The sequence below is a fragment of the Podarcis melisellensis genome (assembly GCF_964234715.1).
Source record: "Podarcis melisellensis genome assembly, chromosome: 13".
Taxonomy (NCBI): Eukaryota; Metazoa; Chordata; class Lepidosauria; order Squamata; family Lacertidae; genus Podarcis; species Podarcis melisellensis.
Window position 1 is genome coordinate 40,358,229 of NC_138545.1, and position 25,347 is coordinate 40,383,575.

The 25,347-nt window shown below is 47.3% G+C and overlaps 1 protein-coding gene across 6 annotated transcripts in view; it reads right to left on the bottom strand.

Moving 5' to 3' along the window:
- Positions 1–669: 669 nt before the first annotated feature.
- NSF (N-ethylmaleimide sensitive factor, vesicle fusing ATPase) overlaps positions 670–25,347 on the bottom strand; it is a 99,228-nt gene continuing 74,550 nt past the window's right edge. Inside the window, exons 16-21 of one of the 6 annotated variants that reach the window (XM_081883997.1) lie at positions 23,762–23,828; positions 21,180–21,259; positions 11,000–11,134; positions 8,956–9,069; positions 3,683–3,738; positions 670–1,898 (exon numbers count right to left, since the gene is read on the bottom strand). In XM_081883997.1, coding sequence (XP_081740123.1) covers positions 1,883–1,898; positions 3,683–3,738; positions 8,956–9,069; positions 11,000–11,134; positions 21,180–21,259; positions 23,762–23,828 — 468 coding nt within the window. In that variant the 3' untranslated portion in view covers positions 670–1,882. Of the gene's footprint in view, positions 2,049–3,653; positions 3,739–8,955; positions 9,070–10,999; positions 11,135–21,179; positions 21,260–23,761; positions 23,829–25,347 lie in introns of all 6 variants that reach the window. The other 5 variants (XM_081883998.1, XM_081884001.1, XM_081884000.1 and 2 more) reach the window with 5 other exon arrangements.

A 25,347-nucleotide genomic window follows, 5' to 3' on the forward strand; every position in this document is an offset into this window, starting at 1 on the left:
CAATCGCACAACTGAAGAGGGGATTTCACAGCTCCACCAGAGAATCACATAATCCTCAACACTAATAACAGGGGGGGGGGTGGAACTAAAAAAGAGGATAAAGCTGCTAACCCACGTTATAATAAATGCATCCATTGTGATTCAAGTACATTGCAGCAACTTCTAACACAACTGTTTTCCTTTTGCTGCACAGGGCGGAAAGGAGTCGAGTGTAGTTTTCAGCTGCCTGATTGTAGCAACTTGGGAGAGGTGGGGAACGAGGACCCCGTCAGTGATATATAGGGGGGTTTCAGCAAGATGGAAGATCGGTCCAGCCACTCGCTTGTGTTGTGGATGAGGCGGAGGAAGATTGTTCAGGGCCATTAAACTATCCGTATTTCTACAGAGTAGTGTTAAGAGCTGATTCAGAGGAAGCAGAACCTCCGTAATTAGTTTCTTACCCTCCTGTCCCTATGGGCTTAGCAGAACTCGGTACTATGTGCATGTGCACCCCTCTCATGTAGTTTCCTCACTCCCAAACCAGCTGGAAAATTGCTGCGACGGGGAAACTTCTTGATGGTACGGGCAGGATCCAGGTGGCAAGTTCTGCAATAAAATGCAGCCGGGAAGTGGCAATAGGTGGAACAACTAATCCGGCTCTAACGTAAACAAGCGCAACATTGCTTGGTGGTTTCTCCTATTGCAGTGCACAGCAAAGGAAGCCTCTCTGGAAGAAGTGTAACAGCTTTCCGCCTTTGGGATGCCGCTACGCTGAAAAGCAAGAAGCCGACGGCAGAGACCAAGGTCTCTGACAGCCACTTGGGAAGATCGCTATGAGCTCATGCCCAAGGCAATCAAATACGAAGGAAATTGCACACCAGGCCTCTTGCGACAGATCTGCGGGACATCACAAGGGGCCAGGCTCCAGCGAGGAAGGGCGCCGCAACAGATAGCTGCAGGCTGTTTTCAAACTTTTGCAGGAATACTAAGCTGTCTGCATCTACGGGTGGGATCACACTGCCTGTTTTATCGGAAACCATTCGTGAAGGGATAGCCCATGCGGGTGGGGTGGGGGACTACAAATTCCATCAGCCCCAGCCAGCATGGTCAATGGTCAGGGATGATGGGAGCTGAAGTCCAACAGCATCGGGGTAGCCCTGCGCTGTCTACCCCTGCCTTAGTGCACCAAAGTCCGGCTGGGTGTCCAAAGTCCATGCCCAGTGGCCAATAGCCACTGGGAATTAACTTGCCGCCACCACTGCAAATGTTGAGCCTCTGAAGGGAAGGGTGCAGCCACCATTTCCTCTCTTTCCTAAAAACTCTCTCTGGATCCTGGTTTTGTGATGAATACTTCATTCTCCGTTTTCCCCTGGGACGAGTCTGAAGCTCCACAGCGCAGTATTGGCCCACAAGGACCAAACCGCTTGTGTGAATGTGTGGGAGAAAGGGGGAACTTGGGCTACCATCAGCTTTAAGAAGGACCATACACGGGTCTGGAATGAGGAGGACTTCCCTATGTTTGGGGCCTTAGGGGCTACTGCCAGATTGCCTGTTAACACGGACAGGCCTGCATGGGGCACGTTCATTTCCCTCCCCCCTGTGCGCCAAAACCAAGTGAGCAGGCAGCATAATACGAAAGCAGTTACTCTAGATAGAGAGTTTTGATTTGCCACGAGACACCAGGATATCGAGGACGATAGATAACAAAGGGCGGAGTGTTCGACTGCGTCCGACATGCAAGGAGGAGGGGTGAGGGGAGTCTCTGAAGGAGGCCGAACGTTAGGCTCTTGTCCAGACACACCACACAGAAGAGGAGGAGGAGAAGGAGGTCCTGGAGGAGGCGGGCTTTCGCTTGGCTTCTTCCCCAGCCACCGGCTTCTGCCCAAGGCTCCGGGCTTCCCTCTTAGTCCAGCGGGCTGCTGCAAAGACAAAGAGGGCAACTGGTTCCACAAGGGGCGGGCATATCTTGGGGGAGGGGTGGTGAGTGGCACACACAGCTGGGCATCCAGAGATGGGAAGCGCATGCGGAGTCACAAAGATGGGCGTGCATCAGGCATTAATCCTCCAAGCTGCAAAAAGAAAGAGGTTCAGCGAGCTATTGCTCGGCACTGGAGCAGGCTGAGGGGAAAACAGCACAGCCCCAAAGCAGGCGACCCATATGCTGTCTTTAGCAGAATCTCTCTTGCGTTATCTCACCCCGGAGAGGTACAGAACTGGGTCCAGATCTAAACCGGGGGTCTGCGGAAACTCCTCCCTTGAACCCACGAAGCTGCGTGTGAACGCATTTGCCTATACCTCTCTTCTAGCTCCTTATGGGAGCTCTTCCAGGCATCACCGCTTCCGCCGTGAAAGAGCTAAATCTACAGACTCGCCGGCCCAGAGGCGGGCCGTGCGCTGTGGCCAGATGTGCATGGGGAAAACCGGAACAGAAACGGCCCCAGAGCCCAATGCATTCTAAAATATCCACGTGGTACCACCATCTGGGAGTGTACATCTTCAGAGGGAGGGAGCAGGCATGATTGTAAATTCCCCTCCATCAGAACCTCCCTCCATGTGACGGAGGAAGGGTCTCATTTTGCCACTTCCTTGGTGTGCTGCTTTTCTACATGCAGGGGGTCTGAACACAACCATCCTCCCACACAACTGAAATCTGAAACAGATCAGAGCAGGAGGAACGGTGCTGGGGGTTTTTTTGCAACACGCTGCTCAGCTGGTGGCATTTAATCCTGAGTTCCAGCTTGCTGGTGACCCAGATTAGTGGCCAGGGGTTCGGTTATAAGGCAGTACATCAGCTGCTCTTAGCCACTCATGCTCAGAGCACTTTCCCTCACAATGATTTCAAAGCCAAGCCAAAAGACGTATGAAAACAAGGGGCTTTGTGGGGGTCAGAAAGTATGGCTCTACAGAAAGGATAAATGACATGCCTATCAGCTTCCGGGCCCAATTCAAAGTGCTGGTTTTGACCTACAAAGCCTTAAGCGGCTCAGAACTGCAATACCTCAAGGACCGCCTCTCTCCATATGAACCTACCCGGACCCTGAGATCATCTTCTGAGGCCCTCCTTCGTGTGCCTCCTCCTCGAGAGGTCCGGAGGGTGGCAACATAAGAACGGGGCCTTCTATGCAGTGGCTCCCCATTTGTGGAATGCTCTCCCCAGGGAGGTTTGCCGGGCGCTTTCAATATACACCTTCAGGTGCCAGGCGAAAACGTTCCTCTTCAACAGGGCCTTGGGCTGATTGACATCCAATGGCCTTTTAAAATGTGTTGGAGAGGAGGGAATTATTGGGTTGTTCTTGTTTTTGTTTTTATTATGCATTGTTTGTTTTTATACCGTGACCACCCTGAGGCCATAATGGTTCCTATGCAAGCTTGAGCCACAAAACTCCCTCCCTTTTTACACACACACGAATGGATGCAACACATTTTCGCGCACACTCATGTCAGTGGTGAATAAGCAAAATGTTGAAATAAGAAGAAAAACCCCAAACCTCGAAAGTAGGATGAAGCAGGAATGGAGTAATTTAAACAGCCACCAAGGATGAAGATGAACCTTTTTTCTTTTTGTAAAACCAAGGTTTACAAAAAGGACTCTTGCTAATATTCTGGCCTGGGCCAACGGCACATGGCGCGTTATTAAGCATGCAGGCAGATTAGGCAAGAATAAGCGGACACACCCCTGTCAGATGCTCTTACTGTCACTTACGCTCCTTCTTCTCTTAGAAGTGCCAGGAATTTTCGCACACGGTACTCGGGATCCATCTTCGCAAGTTCAAAGGGAAGACACAAAGAGAGAGACAAAATCAACCAGTGAACCACAGAAAGCTCAACTTGCTGAAGGGACAAGGAGCAGGTGAGGGCAGTCGGGGCTAAACAAACTCAAAACTGTCTTATTATTTATTCTTAGGCTTATATCTTCCTTCTTCCATGAGCTCAAGACTGTGATCGTACACATATACACACACACTTATTTCATCCTCACAACAGCCCTGTGAGGTAGGTAAGATTGGGAGGCAATGATTCGACCCAAAGACAGTCATAGCTGAGTGGGACTTTGAACTTGGGACTCCCTGGTTCTTGGTTTAAAAAAAAAGGTAAAGGACCCCTGGATGGTTAAGTCCAGTCAAAGGTGACTATGGGGTTACAGCGCTCATCTTGCTTTCAGGCCAAGGGAGCCGCAGACAGCTTTCCGGGTCATGTGGCCAGCAGGACTAAACCGCTTCTGGTGCAACGGGACATCGTGATGGAAGCCAGAGCACACGGAAACACCGTTTACCTTCCCGCCAAAGTAGTACCTATTTATCTACTTGCACTGGTGTGCTTTCAGACTGCTAGGTTGGCAGGAGCTGGGACAGAGCAATGGGAGCTCACCCCGTGGCAGGGATCCTTTACCTTTTACCTTACCCTGGTTCTAGCTGAACACTATAACAGTTACACTGTGCTGCCTCTCTTGAAACTTAAGTTTGTATTCTGCGGTTCTTTGCACAAGCCTGGAAATTTGCACAGGGCACAATTTAGCAGCCTGAGATGCTGAAAGGCCTGAGAAGTGTGGAGGCAACGCATGGCAAAACATTGGAAGACAGAGGAAGGGAAGGCGTGAGGTGAGATTTTTCAAATTCCCCTCAAATATGGAGTCTGCAGGGAATCCCTACTAAACCTGGGTTTTGTCAGTGGAAAGCAAGCAGCCCGCCACAAATAATGCTGAACGCTTCTGAATGAGCCTTTAACACGTCAACATTTCAAAGGGCTGCAGCCTCCTTTAGAAACTTAGTTGATCAGACCCTTTTTTTTTTAGGTGCCAGTAAGTGACTGAATTTTTGCACCCCAGTGAGGTGGAGGTAAACTTAGCATGAGGGGTCGCCCCCCCCCCCATTAACACCCTCAAACTAATCCAAGGGGTTCTTGCAACAGCCTATTTTAAAAGTTTTGTATTTTTTCACTTTGGAAAAATGTAAGGAATCTAACATCTGTAGGTGATCTTAAAAAAAAGGGGGGGTTCACATTAAATTCCAATACTTATAGTGCTATAAATTTGGGGTCTAAAATTCTGACCCAGATATGAAATTCAAGATTGGTTGTGTGATTACTTAGAAGCCACATTTTAATGCAAGCAAGCAACTTATGGGTGGTGATGAGCAGGCTGGTAAACTTTTTCTGATAAACTGATTTGTAGAAGATGTTATGGCCAGCATGCAAAGAGCCACAAAACCAGTTCCACTTGCCCAAGAGGACTTGGGGCTCCCATTTTTTAAAATTGCAATGCTCACCCCCATTACCACCAGCCCTTTAAGGCAACATGGTTTTGAAGCTGGGGGAGCTTTCAAAAACAGATTGTTCCAGTCCTTGGGAGCCCTTCGGATCCTGCGATTTGAGTTGAAGCATTTTGCTACTCCCGCTTCTCAGAATACCAACCCAAAGTCTGTGGCGAAGGAGGATGAGGTGGGAGAGAAGCTACTAAACACCCCAAAGTAGTCACTCTTTTTTGGAGATGCACTCAACTCTTCACTGGCGGGGAATACCCCAAAATAGGACAATGTTGCCGTCAGGCTCAGTTTATGACGTTTCCTGGGTCATCTGGCTGGGCAGAAGAAACAATGGCAAACTGGAGGGACCATTGATATCACCTACTTGTTAGGATATTTCCGTTCCACCTTAAGAAGGGAGCAGGTTGTTGTGTCACAGCCTGCGTATTTCCTGTTCACAGGATATTTTTGTTTTTGTATATAGCTTTTGTTTCCTCTCTCTGTGCCTGGACATCGAAGCAGGCAGTCATGTTTTTTTCCTTTGTTCTGACCAACGCTGAATAAAGTTGTAAATAATGCTCTCCTGAGTGCATCTTTCGCTGGCGTGCACAAGCCCTGGAATGTGGCAAGCTATTTCTGAGGCTTGTGTCACTAATTGACTGATACTGTATCTACGGGAGATTGATGGATCATCCGGAATCGACATGGAGGCATGATGGCCTTTGTCTCCCTGGCAGTATCCCAACACTACTATGTGAGTTATTTTGGCTCCTGTGCCACCAGCTGTGGTTCCAAATATAATAAATCCACTTTCCTCCTCCTTGTCAGTGCAGAAAAAGCATGCTTCTTTCCCTGTCCCTTAAAGCCCCTTAAAAATATCCCAACCACAGGGGTGCAAACTTAATTTGGTCTTGTTTCAAGTCCAGTTTTGAAAGGCTAGACTACAGGATGCTGCTACCTCATTGAAAGCAGCACACTCAGGTTTCTGAACATATTCTAGCAGTAGCAGGGAAAGTCAAAGGCCACCTGCCTTCCAGAAATAAACACCTCCACCACTAGGAAATCGCAGTTGCAAGGAACGTGCGATACAATTTGACTCCAGCTCCTGTCTTCATTCAGACCCCTTCTTCTCTCAAAATACCACCGTCGCACCTCTGAAACATTGCATCTTGGAAACGCAAGGCCCTAAACTTCAAATCCTGCCGCCCGCCACCCCGCTGCCAAAAGATAAATATTTTTTTGGATGCACGTCCGCAATTCTAATCCAACTTTCAAAAGCGCCCCGAAAAGGGTGAAATTGGCCGTAACCTTGCAGATCTCTGCCCATTATATACACTTTAATAGGTGTGAGCAATAACTTACTGACTTTTGCCTGCGGGTATGGAATTAAAGAGTCAAGGGGAAGAGAGAGGGGGGAAAAGTAATCTAGATAAATGACTCTGTACCCTCGGGTGACATCCAGTCAGAGCAGATCCCCAGCCCTGTGCAAGTTTCAACAGAATCGCAGAAAACGAGCCACACGGGAGGGAAGGGGCGGGGGACGGGCTTAACACATTGCCGAACTGCTTGCCTCTTGGCTTGCGCCTGGAAGCCTGTCCCAGGAAGGTGCAAGGAATCTCTTCATTTAGTAGCACCTGAAGACAGGGCCCGGTCCCAGAAGGGTGCAGAGGCATTGCCCGCGGATGACAGAGGGCACCATACACTGGGATAGCCTCCCCTGTGAGCTCCCATCAAAGTTGGAGCAGAAGGCAAAAAAACACAACTCCCGGGAGTCTGCAAAAGACTCAGACCGGGGATGGTGCTGTACACAGCAAGAATATAAACATAACAAAGCTACTGGTCCATCACACCCAGGTTTGTTGGCTCCGGTGAGCTGCAGAGCTGCAAGCAGAGATCTTTCCCTGCTGCCAAAGATCCCTTAGCCAGAGAAGCCAAGGTGTGAACCTGAAATTATGACTTTTCCTCATTGGATCAGATTGTCATTAGGTGTGTGATCTTTGCTGTCTATTTAAGCTCTTTCTTCAGCTTGCAAAGCACCTTGTAATATCGAAAGGCGGCATACAGATTGAAAGTGAAATGAAGAAGAGGAGTTTGGATTTGATATCCTGCTTTATCACTACCCAAAGGAGTCTCAAAGCGGCTAACATTCTCCTTTCCCTTCCTCCCCCACAACAAACACTCTGTGAGGTGAGTGGGGCTGAGAGACTTCAGAGAAGTGTGACTGGCCCAAGGTCACCCAGCAGCTGCATGTGGAGGAGCGGAGACGCGAACCTGGTTCCCCAGATTACGAGACTACCGCTCTAATTGAACGTGTGCAAAAGCGCAAGCTTTATCACTGAACCCCAAGTAAGAACTGCTTGCTGCACCAGGCCAAAGTTCAATATCCTGAACTCCAGCAATGGCTAAATGTGGCGATGATGGATAGGCTTTCCCTGTTTGCCTGCAACATCCAGAAGCATACTGCTTCTATATATGAACAATTCCATCCAGCCAGTGGCGTAGCGTGGGTTGTCAGCACCCGGGGCAAGGCAAGTAATTTGCGCCGCCTAACCCGTGGATTTGCGCCCCCTAACCCTAAACCCCAGATGTTGTGCCTGGTGCGGCCGGCCCCCCCTGCACCCCCCACGCTACGCCACTGCATCCAGCTGTTGTTAAAGCAGCCATCAGTATACCTATCCTCTGCTGTTATTTATCAGAGATGGGGAACCTGCAGCCCGACAGATGTTGCTGGGATGCAATTCCCATCAACAGAACATTGGTTACGTCAGCTGGGGCTGATAGGAGCTGAAATCCAGCCACGTTGGGAGAGTCGCAGGTTCCCCATCTTACATATAGTGGTACCTCTAGTTATGAACTTAATTCGTTCCAGAGGTCCATTCTTAACCTGAAACTGTTCTTAACTAGAGGCGTGCTTTCGCTAATGGGGCCTCTTGCTGCCACTGTGCCACCGGCACACGATTTCCGTTCTCATCCTGGGGCAAAGTTCTCAACTTGAGGTAACTCTTCCAGGCAGAGTTTGTAACCTGAAGCGTTTGTAAGCTGAGGCTTTTGTAACTCAAGGTACCACTGTATATCTAGTGACGGGGAGGGAAAACAATTTGTGTTTTATCCAAAGTAACTTGGTCCATCTGTGCAAGGAGTTTTGCTTGGGAAACAGAACTCCCCCTGTAAATCTTCTCTAGGGGTTCCCCCCACCCTCCAGAGCAGATTTGAAATGGGGGGGGCAGGGGCAGGGGAGAGCCCTACTGCGCAAGCAGCAATCCTTGCGCATTAATTTGGATACCAGCCTTTTCATGCAAGTTATTATTTTGCAAAGCAGTCATCTAACTGTGGCTCCTGCTGCTTTTGAAATGCTACAACAAGAGAGCTAAAAACCAGCTAAGGAAATCTTCCTTTTCCGACACTACAGAAAACACCAGGAAGGGGCAAATCCGGCCTGTCCTCCATGGTCAATTTGCCCATCTAATTTGCAGCGAAGATGCACAAACTAGATGACAAGTTCTTGGATAGGGTCTGTAGTTTTCGAACTGTTAAATCGTAGCTAGGAAGCAAACCCTGCAGTACATGCTTTTTTTTTTTAACTTAATCATTACTGACATTTTAATGTGCGGGTGTTTAGGTTGTCAAGAGCTTTGAGCCCCTGGGAGTTGAGAGAGGCAAAACCAAGTGGGTGTCTTATTACCCACAGATAATCCAGTTCCAGACTCTGGCTTGACCAGGGGGCAAGGCACCTTACCTGCATTGACATCTCAATCAACATCAGAAGCTTCTTGATCCCAATCCAGACCTTCCTCCCTTTGACGTTCTGGGCAATGGTGGAACGTTCCTTGTCTTTAAAGCTGCCCAGGAGCTGCGAGGGGACAGAAGAGAGAAGCCGGCTGTGTTAAGAAAAGCCCAGCACTCAATGGAAGACCTTGTTTAACAAGCAAGACAGGTAACATTGGGAAGATGCTACACACTGCTACAGAACTTGAAATTGATCCTCCATGCACCAAACTCTCCATCGCAGAGCCTCTTACTTCACTGAGTGGCAATGTCGTAAAGGATCTGTCTACTGATCAAGCGCACAGGTATCGGATCACACAAGCCATAGGTAAAGGCAAAGGGACCCCTAACCATTAGGTCTAGACGTGGCCAACTCTGGCGTTGCAGCGCTCATCTCGCTTTATTGGCCAAGGGAGCCGGCGTATAGCTTCTGGGTCATGTGGCCAGCATGACTAAGCCGCTTCTGGTGAACCTGGGCAGCGCATGGAAACGCCGTTTACCTTCCCGCCGGAGTGGTACCTAATGATCTACTTGCACTTTGATGTGCTTTTGAACTGCTAGGTTGGCAGGAGCAGGGACCGAGCAACGGGCGCTCACCCCATCGCAGGGATTCGAACCGCCGACCTTCTGATCGGCAAGCCCTAGGCTCTGTGGTTTAACCCACAGCGCCACCAGCGTATCGGATCACACAAGCCATAAGGACAGGGAAATTGGTCCAGTACAGCATCAGCTGGGAACAGAAGAGGACCTGGGCCATAAGGAAGCTCCTCTCCAGCCCCTCAAACAGGAACTTTTTCTGTGCAATCCGCATGCTGAAGGTTAACCAGCTTGCCTCTTAATATTTACAACTTCTCACAGACCAAAGCAGCTCCCAGGAGCAGAGCAGAGCAAAGAAATTTGGGGGGAATGGGACTGTGTGTTGCAGAAGAATCGAGGCCACTAGCCACTCCCACAGATACGAGTACAGGAGCTGTGCCTCTGCTCCCCACAATTTTTCTCTCCGCAGATTCAGCGGGTGATCTGGGGGGGGGAGTTTCTGTACTCCCCCTTAGGTGCTCCTATTAAATCGAACAGATTTATTACTGCAGAATGCCCATTGTGGTATGTAGTCCTTAGAAGACTATCTGGAGAGGCTACGCATAATCCTGCAAATGAATAGGGGTGTGGGTTTTTTTGGGGGGGTTGCTTTTTTCTAAAACCGAAACGAAGCAGCAAATGATTCCAGATTCCGCAGCTAGGACTCAGACCTTGGAAGTAAACTGTAAAGGACAAGGGCTCTGTTTGCTATATAAGAGACATGTTTCTTATACGTTTGAGTGCATCACCCACAGTTTTTGTAAGTACTTGAATTTAAAGATCATGTACATCTGAATGCTAATTTACTAATTAAGGACACTTTTTTATTCTGCCATCAATTAATTGATTAAAAGTCACAGTCCTAGTACTCATTGTTCCGTTCTTGACAGTTTCATTTCAGGTTATATAAACCCGGTGCCTAAGCTTGTCTTTCACGTCTCCTTATATTCATATAGCACAGTTCTCCAATATTTTGCAAAACCAGCTTGGACCTTGGGGGTGGGGGCCTGGAGACTCAGGCACAATGCCAGATCACGAAGGTAAAACAGGAGTGAAAGTCCCGGGGCTGGAAGATTGGGCATTAACAAATCTGACCAAGTAAATGCCCTGAAAACATCTGGTAATGGTTCAGGAGATGGTTTACCCAACCAGACCATGATGGGAGATTAATGTATTGCCAATTGCCCCCTCTTCCCTTCTCAATTCCAGGATGAATGCTGAAATGTTCATGCCACAACTCCACAATAGGTTTTTGGGTCTACTGCAGACAGTAGCCAGGGACTCAACTACTCAGTTTGCTTAGGCTTTCGGGTCTACTGCAGGCAGTAGCCAGGGACAAAACTACTCAGCTTGACCAGGTCTTCCGATTCCTACAGCTCCAAAGAAATTGAGCTCCTCTCTCAGCTCCCTTCCCCAGCCATTCCCAAGTGCATCCTGACCTCAAGGGCTTCCATGAGATGGTCTCCTGTAGCAATATTGGGAACATGGATAGTTGTGCTGAAAGCATCCAGCATCTCCATCTCCTGCAGGACATCTTTGCGACTGGTGGTCCCAATGATCAAGAGCTTACGACCCTGCGCATTTAAAAAGAGCACAAGGAGAGAGAAGGGGGAGAAATTCATAAGAGGAAGTCATTGTTATTGTACTACCGGATAGGCATTTTAGACATTTAGCATTATACATAGTTTTAGACATTTAGCATTATACATATGGTTTTTAAACATTTTATGTGCTTTGACCTTATCATACCACAAACATGCATGCCACCCAAATACATTGTTAAAACCTTCTAGGTCCAGCACGTCAGTGTTTTCAAGAAGCAGCCATTCTCTCAGCCAGCAAAAAGCGGCTGATTCATAATAAAGTTTAAAGTCTGGCAGGGCAAATCCACCTCTTTCTTTAGCATCAGTTAATATCTTAAATTTTATTCGAGGCTTCTTGCCCTGCCAGACAAATCTAGAAATATCTCTCTGCCACTTCTTGAAACAATCCATTTTATCCAAAATTTGCAATGTTTGAAACAAAAAGAGCATCCTTGGCAATACATTCATTTTTATCACAGCAATTCGGCCTAGCAATGATAGCTTCAGATTTGACCATATTTCTAAATCCTTTTTCACTTCCATCCAACATTTTTCATAGTTATCCTTAAATAAATTCACATTCTTGGCAGTCATATTAACCCCTAGGTATTTCACTTTCTTAACCAGCGTTAATCCTGTCTCCTTCTGAAACCTCTCTCTCTCAGTCACTGTTAGATTTTTCTCTAAAACCTTAGTTTTCATCTTATTCAACTTAAAACCCGCTACCTCACCAAATTCTTGAATCTCTTTTAGTACTAGATACTCTTTTAGTACTAGATTCTGGCTCCTGTAATGTCAATACCAAATCATTGGCAAATGCTTTCAATTTGTACTGTTTAGCTCCGACTTGTTTATCTTGCTAAGTAGCTTTGAGACCTTTTGGTAAACCCCAATTAACAAATGCAATTATTCATTATTATTATTGCTGTTGTTGTTGTTGTTAAATTTTGTTTTTGTTATTAGTAATAAATGACCTAGACTTCCATTTCTAATAGGAGCCCACCAGAGACCTATGAAAACATTGAAGGAGGATGGATATGAAGGCAACAACCACCCAGCCATAGTTTGTGTTTATTTACATTTATTTCCCACTATTTTGAAACTGCTCTTCACTGAACATTTCCATACAGCCTATGCATGCTTGTAGCGCAGCTTGTATTAACCTTTAATAGCGAGAAAAGTGGCTGCACTCTGTTGCCTATGAGCTTCCCCAGCAGCCACAGAAAGACAAAATGTTAGTTGTTCTTGCGCAGAAAAACCAGAGACTGGGACCTAGCACACACAAAAGGCTAAAAATGCTGAAGCTAAGAAGAAGAAGAAGAGGAGGAGGAGTTTGGACTTGATATCCCGCCTTTCACTACCCTTTAAGGAGTCTCAAAGCGGCTAACAATCTCCTTTCCCTTCCTCCCCCACAACAAACACTCTGTGAGGTGAGTGGGGCTGAGAGACTTCAGAGAAGTGTGACTAGCCCAAGGTCACCCAGCAGCTGCATGTGGAGGAGCGGAGACACGAACCCGGTTCGCCAGATTACAAGTCCACCACTCTTAACCACTACACCACACTGGCTCTCTTTGTTCTAAACTCTATCAGTTCCTGATTCTGAAACACATCTACTTTCCCCTCGGTGAGACATTTAGAGGAATAAGTTGGAGATCATAGTCCATAACCCAAGAGAGGTCTGTGCCTCTGCTTGAAAGATCTTGAAGGGAACTAAGTAATGAAAGATGTGCCACCTTCTCACAAATCAATTTCCTTCCTGTTTCTCAAGAGGAGCCCAGCATCCAAGCTATTGCTTTGGCAAGTTCTCCTCCCCGTTATAAACCCAGAATAATGGGGAAACATCCGAACGAGAAACAGCCTTGCTGAAAAGCAGTAAGCCATAAAAAGAGATCACTGCGACGAAAGATGGAGCCCACCCATAAAACGATACATCAGTGCCAGCTGGAAAGAAGGTCGCAGAGTTTAAACGTGCCCGCTGGTGAGCTGGATTATCAAACGCTTGCTGAAAAATGTCGAGTGTGTTGTCAGGCACGCCCTTCATCCGAACGGGGAACGTGCTCAATAAAACATTACATTATGAGAACTGCTCTGTGGTCCAACTCGCACGGGATCGCAAGCCTTTCCTCTTCCCCCACGAAACAAAAAACCGTGAAATGAAGGAGCCAATCTAAACCTTTGGGGATAAAGAACTGGGAACCTCAGCCAGCAGCCTTTGCTGCCAAACAGTAGGTGCAATCTTTGGGAGAGAGGTGAGAGGCAGTTGGAGGGGGCTAAGCAACTTTCAGGAGCATACGGTACACGTTTCATCAAGGCAAGGAAAAGAGTGGGGCAGGCGGTAGTTATACACCTTCCTTTGCCTGCCTGTACTTTCCTGTGAATGACAGGAGCCAATTTATGGCAAAAAAGTATAGGGTTCTCAAACCTGTGCTTGCCTCTAGACTCCCCCCCGCCCTTTATGATCAGATTTTAAGTGCGGCACAGTTGTCCTAAAGAAGGCTGATCACCGAAGAACTGATGCTATTAAACTATGGTGCTGGAGGAGACTCTTGAGAGTCCCATGGACTGCAAGAAGATCAAACGCATCCATTCTGAAGGAAATCAGTCCTGAGTGCTCACAGGAAGGGCAGATCCTGAAGCTGAGGCTCCAATACTTTGGCCACCTCATGAGAAGAGAAGACTCCCTGGAAAAGACCCTGATGTTGGGAAAGATGGAGGGCACAAGGAGAAGGGGACGACAGAGGATGAGATGGTGGGACAGTGTTCTAGAAGCTACCAGCATGAGTTTGACCAAACTGTGGGAGGCAGTGGAAGACAGGAGTGTCTGGCGTGCTCTGGTCCATGGGGTCACGAAGAGTCGGACACGACTAAACGACCAAATAACAAGAGGTTGTCCTAAATCCAGGGGTCAGCATACTTTTTCAGCTGGGGGCCGGTCTACAGCCCCTTAGACCTTGGGGGGGGGCAGACTATATTGGGGGGGGGGATTCCTATGCCCCACAAATAACCCAGAGATGCATATTAAACAAAAGCACACATTCTACTCATGTAAAAACACCAGGCAGGCCCCGCAAAGAACTCAGAGATGCATTTTAAATAAAAAGACACATGTTCATGTAAAAACACACTGATTCCCGGACCATCCACAGGCCGGATTGAGAAGGCAATTGGGCCGGATCCGGCCCCCTGGCCTTAGCTTGCCTACCCATGTCCTAAATGCTCTGCTGTCCCTCTGTCCCTCCATAAGTAAGCCACAGCAGTTTATGCAGAAATTGTGACCAGGCTACAGGAGATTTGGGATAAATGCAGGAAAACCTTTTTACGTTAGCGTATCTCCCATTGTCCTTCACACGTTGGGGGTCTAGATTTCAACCCAAGACACTTGTGTCAAGAGTATTATTCTTAATCATCATTCGCTGAACTTTTATACAGCCCTTCATCTGGAGATCGGACGTAAAAATATAAATACAAAATCACAAAGAACTTGGTAGAACTCAGTACTACCTTCTATATGGACTGGGTTAAAAAGGATAAAATTAGTTCCGACAGGGCTGGAAGAAATTGGCTCCCCCCACCCCAACCTGCTTTCCCCTCCCCCTTTTTAAAAAGTATCTTCAAATTAGAAAATTTGCTTTTCAAGTGATTGGACATGAAGTGGCCCAGGGCAAGCTGGAACACTTTCTAGTTTGGAATATATACCAATTTAAAAATCCAAGGCAGCATTACCCTAAATATAACAATAACTTTTACAGTTGCATCTACTCTGTGGGGAAAGCTGTGGGGAAAGTGATGACAGCTAAGGTTAACGCGGACTGTTCAAGCTTATGTTGGAAGGAGCACAGGTGCCTTTATTTATTGTTGGTGGTCTTATGAAGAGGCCAAAAAGTACTGGAAATAATTCTGAAGAGCAACGCTTCGTATTACTGTGGCAGCTAAATTACTATAGACTAAGTACTGGTGGAATAAATAAAAAGAAATGATGTATGAAACAGAGACCTAGGAGAGTTGAGTCAATTAACACGTCCCATCTAGGTTCATCAAAGAGCATGTAGCACAAATAGTTTTGAAACACGAGTGGAAACGCCAGGGGGGGAAAATACCATAGTTTATCATCCTTTTCCTTCGTTATAGCATGGTTTGCTTTTGGCATTTCCAATATCAGTTTCTAGATTTCACAGGGGTTTCAACGTCCAGTAAAATTCCGAACAGGATTAAAAGTTCGTAGCCAACGTCTCTGCACTGAATGCTGAGGCCGGCGTTTCAACCGGGAAACAGCTTCTGCAGAACTTCAGATGTCCTGGCAACAGCTTATTTTAAAAACACAGATCTAGAGAGCGTCGCTTTTTCAGACGCAGAAGCCCGCAAGTCTCTTGCAAGGGACTGCAGGGTCACTTTAACTGCAAGTACTGCAGCAGAATTTAAAGTGAGCGGGCCCTACGGAGAAGAAGCAGTTAAAAGCCGGACCTAACAGTTTTTGTTTAGTTTTCCAAAGATACATGCAAATGCAGCTTTGCGGGCGCGGGGGGGCAGACGACAACACCCTTAGCATCTCCAAGGTCCTTAGATGGACCGTCGCTGCGCTAAAACTTTGGAGTAACGCAAGGACGCCAATCCTTGTTTCTTCCCTCTGCCTCCCTGAGGAAATCGTGCAGGGGGGAAACTGGGGAAGAAGTCTTAAGCAGGCCTTTCTAGGGAGCACGTCCACCCCCCCAAAAAAAGAGTCCACCGGACTTCTTATAACACTGACCAAATTGTCTGTCCAGCTTAAGGACGGCTTTGGGGGGAGTGGGGAAGGGGGTGGGGAGAGATACCGCAAGGGGCTTTCACCCTCCGAGCCCAATTGTTAGCTTTTTCAGAGGAACCAGCAGGGAACCACATGTGAAACCTCCATGGGGTTCCCGAGCATCCGATGCCTTGTGTGACTCTGCATGTAGATGAAGCAAGCCTCTCGGTTTGGCGCGATGTTGCTGCTCCGTTCTCAGAGAAGCCTTTTTCTCTCTGGCTTGGCTCCCCGCTGAGGCAACGCTTTTCAGTCCCCTCTCCCTCTCTCTCTTCTCTCTCTCCCCCCACAACAACCATTCCTCTCCTCCACAATCTCTTCCCCTCGCAAAAACCCAGGGAAACCTGACTGAAATAAAAGAGCAGGGAGAAATAAAAGAGTTTTACTTGATTCTCTTTCATTTCATAACAGCTTTGAAACAAAAAACATTTTTAAAAAAACCCAAATTGGTGATGTTTTAAATTCTCCTTAGACATATAAATAGACATACGACACGAACGCCACGGCTATTTATAACATATAAATAGACGTGGCGTTGTCGTATTCTCGCCTTATATCGTAACACTTTGCAGGTTAGGGGAAGCGGGTACAGAATACAGTGGTACCTCAGGTTAAGTACTTAATTCGTTCCAGAGGTCTGTTCTTAACCTGAAACTGTGCTTAACCGGAAGCACCATTTTAGCTAATGGGGCCTCCTGCTGCCGCCACGCCGCCAGAGCCCGATTTCTGTTTTTATCCTGAAGCAAAGTTCTTAACCTGAAGCACTATTTCTGGGTTAGCGGAGTGTGTAACCTGAAGCGTATGTAACCCGAGGTACCGCTGTATGGGGTTGTCAGGTTCCCAAAATGGCTTTGCACAGAATGTTTGCAAAGCTGAAGAATCCCAGGAAGTCTGGGTACTTTGCAAGCGGCAATCCCGTGGTACCTCTGGTTACGAACTGAATTTGTTCCAGAGGTCCATTATTAACCAGAAACTGTTCTTAACCTGAGGTACCACTTTAGCTAGTGGGGCCTCCTGCTGCTGCCACCGCACAATTTCCGTTCTCTCTCTCTCTTTTTCAAAAATAATTTTTATTAAAGATTTTCATGAACTACAACGTCTCTCACTTTTTTTTCTTTACAAAAACATTGCATACAGTCAAACCTCGGTTGTTGAACATAATCTCACACAATTTACGTTCTCATCCTGAGGTAAAGTTCTCAATCCGAGGTACTACTTCCGGGCTAGTGGAGTCAGTAACCCGAACTGTTTGTAACCTGAGGTGTTTGTAACCCGAGGTACCACTGTATTCCTAATGAGTTCTGTGGGAGCAAAAAAGCGGTTTCTGGAAGGAAAAGAATCTGATTTCATCCCTGTGAGAGAAGAGTGTGGGTGGGTATTTATAGGAAGCTGTAAGGCAGACAGGCTGAATGACTGGCAAGCAACGTGTAATAATAAAACCCAGCCGCGGTATACAGAACCGTTTCACATCTCTTTGTACGTGGATCATGGAAGCAATCATGCCACAAACTAAGCTTTTTTTTATTCAGCTGGTTTCAGCTGCTTAACGAACAAAAATACCGCATGGAAACCTCCACACGGGAGCTTCACCAATGACGTGTGGGGAGGTGCCTGGACAAGTGTGCCACCGTGTGGAATAATATACACTTAATTATCTGTCACACCACTACCTCAACCCTTCCCTTCAAGGGGCTCAGAGGTGCCTACGTGGGGTTATCTCCGTGGTCTCAAGAGCAGTAACTCCAGAGCTTAATGGGAAATAGCCTGGTCAAGGTCAAGCAATTAATGCAAACATGGCCATTCCTGCTCCGATTGGGTTCCTCTTGCACAAACACCTTTCTGCCTGAAAGATGCAAAGGTGAAGAGGCCGCCTGATGTCTTTGGTAAGTTCACACACAAACACACAAACACCCTGCAGGAATCAGCCTTAGGGAATCCAAATTCTGTAGGTTCGCTGGCAACATAATACAGTGGTACCTCGGGTTACAGACGCTTCAGGTTACATACACTTCAGGTTACAGATTCCGCTAACCCAGAAATAGTACCTCGGGTTAAGAACTTTGCTTTAGGATGAGAACAGAAATCGTGCGGTGGCAGCACGGTGGCAGCAGGAGGCCCCATTAGCTAAAGTGGTACCTCAGGTTAAGAACAGTTTCGGGTTAAGAACCGACCTCCAGAACGAATTAAGTACTTAACCCGAGGTACCACTGTAATAATAATACAGTCATACCTCGGGTTACAGATGCTTCAGGTTGCGTTTTTTTGGGTTACGGACCGCCGAAACCCGGAAGTACTGGAATGGGTTACTTCCGGGTTTCGACGGTCACATATGCGCAGAAGCGCTAAATCGCAACCCACGCATGTGCAGACACGCCGCTGCGGGTTGAAAACGTGCATCCCGCACGGATCATGTTTGCAACCCGAGTGTCCACTGTAATAAGCAATTCAGACTTTGCCCTAGAAACTTTGAGTAGCTTACAATCCACGAAGAAGGGCTGTATTCACTGCAATTTGGCAGCTTTGTGGTAGTAAAGGTAAAGGGATCGACTGAGATCCATGAGGGAAGTCCCACTTCCTGCAGAAGACTTAATAATAATAATAATAATAATAATAACAATAATAACAATAATAACAATAATAACAATAATAACAATAATAATAATAATTTATTTATACTCCTCCCATCATCTGGCTGGGGTTCTCCAGCCACTCTGGGTGGCTCAGAACAGAATATTAAAAGCACAATAAAACATCAAACATTAAAAACTTCCCTAAACGGGGCTGCCTTCAAATGTCTTTTATAAGTAAGATAGTTGCTTCAAATCAAATCAAATCAAATCAAATCAAATTTTATTAAACGGTCACAGACCAGATTGACTCGTACAGCTAGTCAGCGAAACATAACACCGGAAAAAACAAAGGACAATTTCAATACAAATTAGGCCATAACAACAATTTAAAATTGGACAACATGAATAAAATTAAGTATTTGCCTTCGCCGGCATGTTGACATTGGAGAGCTCTTGTTTTCTGCGCCTGATAGCGGCTGCACAGAATTTAGCAACATTGATCGTGATTACAGGAACCTTATCTTCTACCAAGGCTCTCATACATTGAAGTTCTGATTCATTTTTAAGCTTTCGTAGAACTGGGGCAATAAAGGTCAGGCGTAGATCCTCGTAATAACTACAGTGCAGCAATACATGCAAACTTGTTTCCACTTCCGATGAGTCACATGGGCAAACACGTGACTCATATGGTTTGCCCTCATATCTGCCTAGCAGCAGGGCAGAGGGCAGAACGTTGAATCTGGCCAGGGTAAAGGAATGTCTGTACTTAGGTATTTGTAAATCAGCCAGATAGTTTGCAGGTGAGAACCCTCTCCCAAAGTCTCTAATTGTGGCGTGTTTATCCATTTTGCCCATATGACATTGCAGCTCTATGTCCCTGATGCGCTGGAGCACTTGACTTCTGGCTCTCTCATATCCTGCCGCTATCAAGATCTGCGGGGAGAATCCCAAGCTTCTTATCTTTTCAAACAGGGAAGCTTTCCAGGTAGAATGAAAGGTGTCTAAGAGTGTTAAGGGAGCCAAACCGGCCGGGAAAAAAATAAGTTTTAACCAGTAGTGTATCTTTAGAATCCACAAACGCGCGTTAACAGGTAGTTGTCCAACTTCTAAGCGGACAGCTATATTAGATACACAGGGAGGGATCCCCAATAAACATCGGTAGAATTTTGCTTGAAATGCCTCCATAGGCGCAACATTTTTAAAACTGCAAACCTGGGATCCATAAGTGAGTTGTGGGAGTATTTTGCAGCAAAAACCTGGGAGGCTGCCGGAACGTATTTTCCCCCTTTCCCGTGAAAGAATCTTGTAAGGGCTTTGTTGGCCCTTCCTGCGTTGGCAATGGCGTTTTTCATCTGTTGGTGCCACGAGACCCTTTCCTGAAAAGTTATTCCCAGGTATTTGAAAGTTGCCACCTGGTCAATAGGTTGACCATTAATTCTCCATTTGTGTTTCCTTCTTTTTTTTGAAAACACCATAATTTTTGATTTGCTGTAATTTATTGATAGTTGTTCCACTTGACAATGATCAGCAAGTGATCTCAAAAGCTTCCTCAAGCCAACGCAGGAAAAGGAGAGTAGGACTAAGATAGTTGCTTATTGCCTTGACATCTGGTGGGAAGGCATTCCACAGGGCGGGTGCTACTACTGAGAAGGCCCTCTGCCTGGTTCTCTGTAACCTCACAGCCAGAAGGCCCTCGGAGCTGGACCTCAGTGTCCGGGCTGAGCAATGGGGGTGGAGACGCTCTTTCAGGTATACTGGACCGAGGCCGTTTAAGGCTTTAAAGTCAGAAAGACCTGCCCTCCCAGCCCGGCAAGGTTTCCCTCATACTGCATGGCCCTCCTAATAATAATAATAATAATTTATTATTTATACCCCGCCCATCTGGCTGGGCCTCCCCAGCCACTCTGGGCGGCTTCCATAAAAACCAAAAATACAGTAAAATATCACATGTTAAAAACTTCCCTGAACAGGGCTGCCTTAACATGTCTTCTGAATGTCAGGTAGTTGTTTATCGCTTTGACATCTGCTGGAAGGGCATTCCACAGGGCGGGCGCCACTACCGAGAAGGCCCTCTGCCTGGTTCCCTGTAGCTCTGCTTCTCACAATGAGGGAACCGCCAGAAGGCCCTTGGCGCTGGACCTCAGCGTCCGGGAAGAATGATGGGGGTGGAGACGCTCCTTCAGGTATACTGGACCGAGGCCGAGGGCTTTAAAGGTCAGCACCAACACTTTGAATTGTGCTCGGAAACATACTGGGAGCCAATGTAGGTCTTTCAAGACCGGTGTTATATGGTCTCGGCGGCTGCTCCCAGTCACCAGTCTAGCTGCCGCATTCTGGATTAGTTGTAGTTTCCGAGTCACCTTCAAAGGTAGCCCTACGTAGAGTGCATTGCAGTAGTCCAAGCGGGAGATAACCAGAGCATGCACCACTCTGGCGAGACTGTGCGCGGGCAGATAGGGTCTCAGCCTACGTACCAGATGGAGCTGGTAAACAATGCCCTGGACACAGATTTGACCTGTGCCTCCATGGACAGGGACAGCTCCTATGCTCAAGGAGAGAAACCCACGGGCCACCACCACAACAGAACGTATCAAAACCAATAGGCATTTGTGAAAGGCCCATTGGCCTTGAATGAGTGCCCAACACAGTTTGCAAACATTCCGCTTTGCTGCGAGAAAGGGAGACTTACTTGAGGGGGCGCTTTCTTCAGCAACACCAGAAGAGCCTGTAACACCAGGTTGGAGAACCGGGGCCCAATCGGAACGTAATCTGAAAGAGGAAAGGGGACAAGGTGACTCGCTGAGCTCCAACCAAGTTCAGCTGTGGCTCTATTTCAAATGTTGGTGTCTGGGTCGGTGCTGCTAAGCGCCATACACTCTTTTCAGGTCTGGGTGGGACGTAAGGCAAGCATTTGGCTTGTATGCTGTCCTCCAGCTCTGGATAGTCCAAAGGGAAGGGGCTGTGGAGACAGAAGCAGAGCTGGAAAAACTCGCAGTCCTCCTGATGTTGTTGGACATAAGGAGGGCCACAGGTTTCTTTCTGCATGGGCTGTAGAGGGAAGAAAGGGGCAGATGGGGCTCATCAACCTGGGAAGGCAGCCCATCGCGGAGAAGGAGAACTCTCATCCTTTTTTAATATAAATATATTATTTTTAAAGGTAAAGGGACCCCTGACCATTAGGTCCAGTCATGACCGACTCTGGGGTTGCGGCGCTCATCTCGCTTTATTGGCCGAGGGAGCCGGAGTATAGCTTCCGGGTCATGTGGCCAGCATGACTAAGACGCTTCTGGCGAACCAGAGCAGCACACGGAAACGCTGTTTACCTTCCCGCTGGAGCGGTACCTATTTATCTACTTGTACTTTGACGTGCTTTCGAACTGAAAGAGCAGGGACCAAGCAATGGGAGCTCACCCTGTCATGGGGATTCGAACCGCCAACCTTCTGATCAGCAAGTCCTAGGCTCTGTGGTTTAACCCACAGCGCCACCCGCCACCCAAACACAGTGAAACCCCGCAGGCAGCTGATACATTGGGTATACAATATTCAATAATATACATATTCAATAATATTCAATAATAACATATTCAAATTAACCATACGTACACTTCTATATACCTTAACACTCCTCCTTCCACAAGGTTTATTTAACTTTTAACATTTTAATTGACCCCAATTGTTCAAACCTACTCAGATAATCCAATATCTTCTCAAACCAATCCTCCTCTTTCTCACTGACCTTAAACCCTTTCATTCTATGTTATCTTCACAATTAGGTAGAGAACTCTGATCCTAAACCTCTGCTGCCTTTGGTTGGGCTAAGAAACGGCTAAGGAATAAACCAGCACTTCCCAAACTTGGGTCTGCAGCTCTTTTTTCGGACTACAATTCCCATCATCCCTGACCGCTGGTCCTGCTAGCTAGGGATGATGGGAGTTGTAGTCCAAAAAAAAAAAAAAAGCAGCTGGAGAGCCATGTTTGGGAAACACTGGAGTAAACCCTACACAAATCCAGAGTGGGGTCCTTAAGATGGTTGGATGGTGCCTTCCGGAATCTCCTGCAACCAAGCTGGTGCCAAACGTATTGCCCTGCTTTCCTTTGGACCACATTGGCGAGGCATCTGGGCAGCCCGGGATCTCCATACAAACTGCCCAGGCTTGCGCCCTGGGGAGGTCACATGGGTGCTGTTAAGACAGCAGTTTGACTTTGCCCCTGGAGGTGCACTCCATCGTTTCTCGAGACGGACGGATGCCAACGACAACACTCTCCATTAGTGCCGACCAGCATAGCTGCCGGTCACAGAGGATGGGAGTGCAAAACTCTATGGAGGGCTACTGTTTCTCTAGCCCTGCTATAAAGGATTTCATGTCAGATTTGACTACTGTAATTCCAGGCTTGACTACTGTAATTCGCTCTACGTGGGGCTGCCCTTGAAGCTGTCCCAGAAACTCCAGCGGGTGCAGAATGCAGCAGCGAGGCTCCTCACAGGGTCTCTGCCATGGGAGCATATTCACCCAGTGCTTTTCCAGCTGCACTGGCTCCCGGTGGAGTACAGGGTCAGATTTAAGGTGCTGCTTTTGACCTTTAAAGCCCTTCACAGCCTAGGACCCTCGTACCTACGGGACCGCCTCTCCTGGTATGCCCCACAGAGGACCTTAAGGTCCATATATAGCAATACCCTAATGTTCCCGGGCCCTAAGGAAGTTAGATTAGCCTCAACCAGAGCCAGGGCCTTCTCAACACTAGCTCCGACCTGGTGGAATGCTCTGTCTCATGAGACCAGGGCCTTGCAGGATCTGATTTCTTTCCACAGGGCCTGTAAGACAGAGTTGTTCCACCTGGCCTTTGGCTTAGAATCAGTTTGATTCCCTCCCCCTCTTTCTTTTTCCTTTCTCCTCCTGTGAAGAGGCTGCATCCTAATGTCTTAATGTTGTGTTTTAATCTTTTTAAATTGTATTTTAATCAACTTGTTTTTATTATTGGTTGTTAGCCACCCTGAGCCCAGTCTTGGCTAGGGAGGGCGGGGTATAAATAAAAAATTATTCTTATTATTTGCCCAAGGAAATAAGAGACTGGCTCTTGTCTATGCACAGAGGGCCTTCAACATTCTTCGCTGGTCTTTGCTTCAGCCTCCCCTCAGCAACCACCTCTTGAGTCAGGTTCAGGTGCTCCAGTAACAAGAGCCCTAGGAGTGGGGAAAAGGCTACAGAAAGGAAGATCTTGCCTCAAAAAATGCCTCATGCAAGACCCCTCACAGTCTTCCACTTCTCTCACCTAGGAGTCTTTCAATGTCGTCCACCACAACGCAGCTGAGCTGAGACTTGTAAGCATCGTCAAAGATCTGTTTTTCGGAAAGCGAAAAGTTAAATTTTTTTACCTCTTAGCTACAATGACTGTACTTTAAAGTGGGGGGGAGGGACCCATGAAGGGTAGAAATTAAATCCTTAGTTGCGAACACATGATTTGATTTATTTATTTGCTTTGAAGGAGCAGACAAAAGCCAAATGCACAGTTGGCGTCCGCACAAAACGCAGCGTATTCTAAGGCTGTGGAAAAAAAAATTCTTAGAATGCGAGACAAATTCCAGGAGCAACAACTTGGCAATGGTTGCTGTCCCTGAACAGGCACAGTCAAGCCTGAAGAACAGGTGTTTTGAAGTCTTTTTCTAAAAACACGGAGATTAATGAAGAAATATCATGCACATTATATATTGCCAGCAATTTTGCTCCCCTCCTCTGGAGAGGTTGTTAGATGTTTGGAATTCTTGAAAGGAAATGCCCCCATTTTTCGGAAAAACCAAGCCGCCTCTCTGCTTGTCCGTATTCAGTTCTTTCAAACTACCTTCCCCCCCCCCCCCATGCAGATCCTGGTGAAAAGCAATTAAAAAGCAACAATTCCGCCACATTTGGAAGGCCGTATAATTAACTGTGGCTCAGATGTCTCTGGGGAATATGCGCTTTCTAGAGAGGGAATAATATTTAGGATTCTAAAGTCAATCTTTTCTTTGCCCTGTGTATTCATCCCATTAGGGGATGTTTTACTCTTTTTTCTGTGAAGGTTCTACATAGATGCAGACAGACTGCATTTTTTTCCCTTCTTAAGCCAGGGAAATGGAAGGTATCTTCCTTTTGATTTACTGCATTCTTTAATTCTTTCTGCCTTCCATTCAACCGAGCAATCGGTTCAGATGATCTTGCTCAATATCTATCTTGACAAAGCCACTTCCGCCTTAGGAAGGTGTGGTCAGCCCTGCACGATTGGGGGGTTTCCCGCCTGCGCCACTGCCCAGGCAACCAAGCCAATTGCTCTGGGGGTGTGGCCTGCTTGATTTAAGCAGGACGCAGCGGGAATCTCACACCTTTCCGCACTTCCAGCTGCTCTGGTTTTCCCACCCTCCCGTCCTTTAGCTTATTTCATCCCTTGACCGTGCTATGGAATCCGGTTGGTCGCAATTGAGGGGCCTGGTAGGACTTTTTCCACTTGGCAAATTGGCTCCGCCACTTGGTTTTTGCCTTAAAAGCTAAAGGTAAAGGGACCCCTGACCATTAGGTCCAGTCGTGGCTGACTCTGGGGTTGCGGCACTCATCTCACTTTATTGGCCGAGGGAGCCGGCGTACAGTTTCCAGGTCATGTGGCTAGCATGACTAAGCTGCTTCTGGCGAACCAGAGCAGCGCACAGAAACGCCGTTTACCTTCCCACCGGAAGGTACCTATTTATCTACTTGTACTTTGACGTGCTTTCGAACTGCTAGGTTGGCAGGAGCAGGGACTGAGCAACGGGAGCTCACCCCGTCGCAGGGATTCGAACTGCCGACCCTCTGATCGGTAAGTCCTAGGCTCTGTGGTTTAACCCACAGCGC